The 7845-nt window shown below is 45.8% G+C and overlaps 1 protein-coding gene across 1 annotated transcript in view; it reads right to left on the bottom strand.

Annotated features, from left to right (window-relative positions):
- Positions 1–492: 492 nt before the first annotated feature.
- The window catches only part of LOC311520609 (uncharacterized protein), a gene marked incomplete at its 5' end in the record, with an annotated part of 32357 nt that continues 25004 nt past the window's right edge, over positions 493–7845 (bottom strand). Inside the window, 2 exons of the mRNA XM_084628160.1 lie at positions 493–803; positions 3941–4019. Coding sequence (XP_084484286.1) covers positions 796–803; positions 3941–4019 — 87 coding nt within the window. The 3' untranslated portion in view covers positions 493–795. The remainder of the gene's footprint in view (positions 804–3940; positions 4020–7845) is intronic.

Here is a 7845-nt window from a genome sequence, read left to right as displayed (position 1 = left end):
TACTACATCAGTTCTTACGGCACGCCGATCTGCTAGTATCTTCAACCCCCGAATCGCCGATCCTCTGTACTGGCGGCACTCCAACCCTGGACATATCTCTGGAGGAGATGCCAGAGTCACAGCACAAGTTGTTAGACATATTCCAAACTTCGACTTCTTCCAAGATGGCTCTGCCAATTAACAACGCCATTATGGACCCTGCCAAAACCACCTGGCATACACCTGCCACAATACCACCATTTTGCAGAAGATCTGATAAAAATTACTACATGTCGTCCAAAGGCTCAGAGTTCCTATTCACCCACCCCACACACAAATTGTCAGAAGTGGAGGCTGTGAATGTTAGGGGTAAATAACACCAGGCCAGAACAACTCCTTACAACAAGGATTGGAAGAGGCTTGACCTCTTTGGCTGCAAGGCATATTCATCTGCCGCACTACAGTTTCGCATAGCAAACTACGAAGCTCTATTACCTAAATACACCCACATGGTATTTTCAAAAATGTCAAACTTTATTGACCACTTCCCACATGACAAAAAAGAACAGTTTAAAGCCAACATTATGGAAGGCCACCTCATCGCCAGGACTTCACTTGACTCAGCGGGCACAGCTTCAACATTGATTGCAACATCTATGGTCATACATCTTGGCTATGCCTCTCTAGGTTCCCCAGGAAAGTTCAGTCAACAGTGGAGGACTTGCCCTTTGAAGGCTCTAAAGTATTCGGGGGCAAGACTGACGAGTCCCTTCATTCTCTCCAGGACTCCAGAGCCAGCCTAAAATCACTGGGCATTTATGCACCTGCAAATAAAAAGAAGCAAGGCAGGCATTACACACAGAGATTCTGCTCACCCTCCTATACACAACCATACAGACAGTATGACCAACACCACAAACAGAAACAATCCAGGCATCAGCAGACCCCAAACCAACCCTCGATGTCTCAACAATCCACCTTGAGACAACAGTTTTGAAGGTGTGGTCGAGGACTCGAGACCAACACTTTCTCTAATGCTGGAAACAGAAATTATCTCTGCACCATTCGGAGATCAACTGCTGCCATTTTACTAGGTCTGGAAGAACATCACCACACACAAACGTATTCTGGAAATAATCCAAAATGATTACTCCATTCCCTTTATCTCCTTCCTACCCACCTACCCTCCTTCCCTCTCCCTCTTAAGGGACCCCTCTCATAAGCACCTGTTGCAACAAGAAATAAAACACCTTGTTCAGCTAGGAGCTGTAGAATCTGTACCAACACAATACAAGGGGAAAGGGTTCCATTCACTGGAAGGTGGTGACCCATTTTGGATCTAAGAAAACTAGACACATTTGCAAGAACTCAACATTTCAAAATGGTGAGATTAAGAACTATGATTCCAGCATTAGAGAGAGGGACTGGCTCTTGGCCCTTGACCTTTAGGACGCATACTTTCACATCACTATCCATCCCTCACACAGGAAATTCATGAGGTTCACCCTACGGAAACCACAGGTCCAATGCAAAGTATTAGCCTTCGGTCTCTCTACCACCCCAAGGGTGTTCTCAAAAGTATTAGTGGTGGGGGCACGTCTCCGCAGCCATGGAGTCGTGATATTTCCATATCTAGATGCCTGCCTCAGAAGAGCGCCAGCCCAGCTTGAAGCACTGAGCGCCATGCACCGCACAATAACCCTCTTTACAAACTTAGGTCTGCAGCTAAACAGTCAAAATCCGCATTGACTCCCGTCCAGACACTGGAATTTATCGGAGCTCATCTTGACTGCATAACAGCAACTGCAACACTATCTCAACAACGCTTTACCACTCTCATCAACTTAATTACAATGGTAAAGGACAGTCCACGAATATCTGCCAGAACATGTCTCCAACTTCTGGGACATATGGCAGCAACAACATTTGTTGTCGAGCACGCCAGACTTCACACGAGAGCTCTACAATCCTGGCTTCGAACAGTGTACATCCCATGCAGGCACAGCCTAAACAGATATCTCACGATGCTGGTAAAGGACTTACTCAATTGGTGGACACAACTGATGAACGTGCGCACAGGAGTCCCATTTCTACAAAGAACTCCAATGATGACAATCACCATGGACGCCTCCCTGATAGGATGGGAAGCACATCTACTAAACAATACTGTCCAGGGCCGATGGTCCCGATTGGAGACCATATGACATATAAACCTGTATAAACTCAGGGCAGTCCGCAATGCATGCAACCACTTTCTACCTCTTATCAAACAAAAACATCAGGATCCTTATAGACAATGTAGCATGCATGTTCTACATAAACCGCCAAGGGGGTGCACAGTCTGTCCCTAGGCACAAAAGTGACATGGCTCTGGAACTAGTTCATCAGCAACATTCACATATTAGCATCCTACCTTCCGGCATGTCAAAACACAATAGCAGACACCCTAAGCAGAGACTTTGCACAGACTCACAAATGGGAAATGGATCCTGGAATCCTACATGCGATATTCAGACTTTGGGGAGTCCCTACCATAGACTTATTTGCAACATCACTAAACACCAAATACTGACAATATTGCTTCAGAGCGGGACTGGGACACCTCTCTCTGGGGAACACTCTCCTTATCAAATGGTGTATGCATTTCCACCGACCCCATTCTTAAATCAGGTCATACATAATTATCAAGAGAGACAAATCTAAGATGATCCTAATAGCGCTATGACAGGGCAAGGCCAGATGGCTATAGTAAAGAAATGGGAGACAGATATATTAGCCAGAGGCTAAACAAATCCCTGTTACCAGAATAAGCAAATGGCAGCTGTTCCAGGTCAGTTAAGACACCTGGGGCCAATTAAGGTCTTTCCAGAAGGCAGGGAGGATGCTAGGTTGATTGGGACACCTGAAGCCAATCAGGGGCTGGCTGAAACTAGTTAAAAGCCTCCCAGTGAGTCAGGTGGGTGTGCACGTCAGGAGCTGTAGGAGGAAGCTGCGTTGTTGGAGGAATTGAGCAGTATACACCATTTCAGGCACAAGGAAGGAGGCCCTGAGGTAATGGTGAAGTAGATATTGAGAAACTGGGGGCTGCTGTGGGGAAGTGGCCCAGGTAATTGTACACATCCTATTTCCAAAAAGTCAGCTACCGTAGCTGCTACTATTAGGTTCCCTGGGCTGGGGCCCAGAGTAGAGGGTGGGTCCGGGCTTCCCCTTTTGCTCCCCCTGATTAATCACTGAGACTGGGAGACAACAGAGACTGTGCAAGGGAGGATAGTTTTTCCTCATCTCCCTTGCTGGCTTATGATGAAAATGGCTCAGTAGGCTGAGACCCTTGCCGCTGGAGAGAGAAGGGCTACATGGAGAGTCACAGAGATCCTCTGAGGCGAGCAAAATCCGCCAGGAAACACGGGACCCACGGAGACAAGGACAGAGCTTTGTCACAGCGCCTACATGGCCCAGTTAAACATATGGAAGTGATTCAGTAATTGGTGCCAAGATAAAAACATCTTTCCAACATCCTCCCCTCTACCAAGTGTCCTGGACTACATACTAGAACATTAACAGTCTGGGTTTTCTGCAAGCCCATCAGGATACACTTAGCAGCTATCACTGCTTTCCACAGCAAGGTTGAGGTGACATCAATATTTGCCCACCTGACAACTAAACGCGTTCTTAAGGGCCTTGAGAATACCCATCCCACAATGACAACCCCCTCCCTGCCAGTGTGGGACCTCAATCTCTTCTTACACTCACTCATGGGTAAACTAGTTGAATCCCCTGGAGAGCTGCTCATTGCTACATTTATCCATAAAGGTGGATTTCCTTGTTGCCATTACATCTGCCAGGCATGTGGGAGGACTAGGGGGATTACTGGCACACACTCCATAAACAACTTTCTTCAAAGAAGACCATATCCCAAATTCTTACCCAAAGTCATCTCCCCATTTCACCTTACTCAACTTACCTGTATTTTTTCCAAAACTGCATGCAGACTGAAGGGAAGCATCACTCCACACACTAGACATTCGCAGAGCTCTTGCTTTCTACATTGATAGAACAAATCCATTTAGAAAATCTCCAAGACTATTTGTTTTGATAACGGAACGATCAAAGGGAGAAACCATCTTAAAGCAGAGACTACTCAGATTCATATCAGGATGCATCCATCTCTGTTATGAAAACTTTCATCTACTGGTCCCTATGGGCATCTGTACATATTTGACTAGAGCACTTACAACATCGGTAGCCTTCACAATAGGGACGCTATTGAAGGACATTTGCAAAACAGCAACTTGGGCATCACCCCATACATTCACAAAACACTACACCACTGAGTAACAATCAGCATCAGATGCTCAGTTTGGACTCTCAGTGCTACCCACCATTGATACGGCAACTCCAAAGCCCCTCCCTCCCACTGAGGTGCACTGCTGAACAGTCACCTAAAGTGGAGCACCCACAGGGACGTTCCTCAAAGAAGAAGAAAAGGTTACTCACCTTGTTCAGTAATTGAGGTTCTTCAAGATGATTGTCCCTATGGGTGTTCCACTACCCTCCCTCCTCTCTTCTACTTCGGCGTTTCAGGCCAGTTCTCTGAGGTAGAGAAGGAACAGGGCGATGGTTGGCTACGCACCACTATGTAACTGCTCAGAGCTGCATGAGACGGCTATGGTGCGTGTGCTGCCCAACTGGGCACTGCTACCACAGATCTCCAATTACAAGCGAAGGGTGTCAAGACACCCAAAGAGGAGCAACCATAGGGACAACCATCTCGAAGAACCTCAGTTACTGCACAAGATGAGTAACCTTCTCATTTCCGTTCCATGAGAAATTCTGCTACTTTGACAAAATATAAAAACTTTTCACAGTTTTGAAAAACTTTGATTTCAGTGATATCTAAACATTTTGTTGCAATATTTTTAATCAAAACAAAACCTTTCAAACATTCCCAAATTTATTTGTTTGGGTTGAATCAGCCTTAACTTCTGCATCCTTCTGAAATGTTCATATTTCAAAGAATCATAGAATATCAGGGTTGGAAGGGACCTCAGGAGGTCATCTAGTCCAACCCCCTGCTCAAAGCAGGACCAATCCCCAACTAAATCATCCATTTCATTTAATAATTAACTTTTTTTAATTGACATATTGCTGACATGCAAAAATGTTTGCTGCTAATGATGTGTTTCAACTTTATTTTTTAATGAGCTTGCTGGACAAGTTTTCTTTCATTTCCTGGGGGGTTTCTAATTAAAGAGAACGATTTAATCTATCCATCTCTTACTATATTTCTAAAATTAAAATGACCTTTCAACATAGCTGCTTATGTGTGGCGTAATTAATAAAAAAAGACCCTAGGAACCATTTGGTATACTTCTTATTTTACACTCTTCTTTTTGCTCTCTGGGAATGTTTGGTATTTCTAAGTCTCACCATAAACCACAAAACTATTTTTTTAATAATTGTGAAAAGCAGAACACAGTTCTTGCTAGCTAAAATGAGACTGAAATATGCCTGTAGCTCACTGCATAGACCCATTGTCCAGTGTTTTGAAAACAAGTTGAGCATCATCGGATGCATCTTATGCTCAAATAAATTGGTTAGTCTCTAAGGTGCCACAAGTACTCCTTTTCTTTTTGCGAATACAGACTAACACGGCTGTTACTCTGAAACCATTCAATGTATTCTTCAACTTGACTAGATGTTGAAAAGGGCTAAAAGCTGAGAATTTACTTGAAGGAATTCCAACAGGCGGCCAGCTTTGACATCTAGTACTGAATAAGGAATACTTAAATCTTATATTTATCATGAATCAGAGACAAGCAAAGATTCTTCACTTACTACTGTGAAATCCTGTCAGTGGTATTCCATGAATGTCAAGTGGCTTCTTGTCTGACTTTGAGATTAAATCTGATAGCATCCCATTTCGTGTTGCAAAATCCAAACTTTTTCCCCCAACAATTCCAGAGGAATCTCTTATTTAATAGCATGTTCAGCTGGGGATATATTATTGGGCAGGGAGGGGGGCCAGGAAAGGCAGATATTGGGTTAAGTCTATGGAATTGAGAGAACACAATCAATGTGCATGTGAGCAAGAGAACAGAACCACTGCTGGTGCTGCATTTGATCACTTTTCTCTTGTACAAACTCTGGGCCCTAAAATCTAAAGGCAATTTGAAATGCGATTTGGACTTGAAATGTTCTTTAAAAGTACTGTACATTACACAGTACATTAGGTTCCCTGTACATGTAATATGATCTCTGCTAGTCCATCTAGCTCCCTTCCTTCCCACCAGTGAGAGTACCCCATAGGCAATACTCCCTGGGCCACACCACTTCACCCATCCACCAAGCCTCACTCCTGGATTGGAACAGTGAGTTAAGTAGTCCAAACATTTCTGCTGGTCTGTCTCTAGTGTCTAGGGAGCTGCTTGTGTGGTCCTGGTTGGAGACACTATCATCTAACCAATCTTAGTGATGCGGCTTTATTAAGGTACTGGGTAGGCAGGGCCTCACTGGAGCCCACTTAGCTTTTCTGAGCTTCCTGTGGTGGTTCTTGCAGTAAAGCGTTCATTGGAGGGGATCCAGGAGCCCTGAGGACCCCTAAGCTGCATCCTGGTTGTTGGGAAATGAACTCTGTCCCTCCCCAAGCCTCTCTGGGAGCACATTGCCTCCCATTCAAGTTCATGTATATTTCTGGTGACCTTCAAGTGTCACTAGAGCAATTGTGAGTAGGCAACTTAGAAAAATGAAGCTTTTTATGGCCAGATCTTTCCCTTTCTCTCAATTGGAACCAATCCCACCGAGGACTTGAAGGGGTTAATGAGGCTGTGGGTTCAATAAGCTTTGCCCTGCTACAGCTGCAGTAGGTCTCAGGGAAGAGTTGAAAAGGCTGAGGTAGGGCCTGACCAGGAAGCAGAACAAGTCTCTGGTACTGGCTTAGTGAGAGAAGCCTGGCTGGAGTCAGTCATCTGAGTGGGACTGCTGGCAGACAGAGCCCCTCTGAAGGAAGGTAGGACTGCAACAGGGAACCCCAGGCAGCTGGGGAGGGGATGCAGGAAGCGAGTCCTCCTAGAATTGTCGGTGGTGGTGGAGGGGCTGCAAGGAGACTTCTGACTTGGGGACAGCCCTGGAAAGGAAGTGGAGAAAACTTTCTTTCAGCAGAACCAGCTGGGTGGCATAAAGTGCTGAGAAACACTGTAGTGAGCCTGGGGAAGAGTAGAGGTGATAGCCTGGGAAGAGGCTGAGACAAAGCCCCAGACAGGGCAAGGTAGGAAGTGGCTCAGGGAGGCAGCAAGGAGTCTGCAAAGTCAAGTTAACTATTAAAGGGTCCTTGATTGGAACCCAGTGGAGAGGGAGGGCCTGAGTTTCCCTACCAGCCTACCCAAGGAGGTGGAGTAGAAACCTGCCTCCACATCCATACACCAATACCATGGGTAAGAACTAGTAAGTCTGGACTTGGACTGAGGGTCCAATATGAAACTGAAGAACTGTCAGTTGTTGGTCTATTGATTTACCCTGGAAGGGGTGGGAATGTACGTAACCTAGCCTGAGGGCCGTGTCACAAGAAGCAGACCAATACAAGTCTGGAGTTGCTGTTGAGAGGGGTGCTGAAATGGGAATCTGCTATGCCTGGTACAGCCCCCGGGGTGTGCCCCATATGGTGAGTCAAATAGAGGGTTGCCAGGTGTCTGTTTTTTCAACTGGAATGCCTGGTCAAAAAGGGACCCTGGTGGCGCTGGTCAGCACCACTGACCGGGTTGTTTAAAGCCCTGGTCCATGGCGTAGTGGAGCTAAGGCAGGCTCCGTGCCTGCCGTGGCTCCCAAAGAAGCAGCATGTACCACCTTTGGCTTCTAAGTGTAGGGATCTCC

The sequence above is a fragment of the Lepidochelys olivacea genome (genome assembly GCF_965140295.1).
Source record: "Lepidochelys olivacea isolate rLepOli2 genome assembly, chromosome: 5".
Lineage (NCBI taxonomy): Eukaryota > Metazoa > Chordata > Testudines > Cheloniidae > Lepidochelys > Lepidochelys olivacea.
This window is presented reverse-complemented; position numbering and strand designations above follow the sequence as displayed.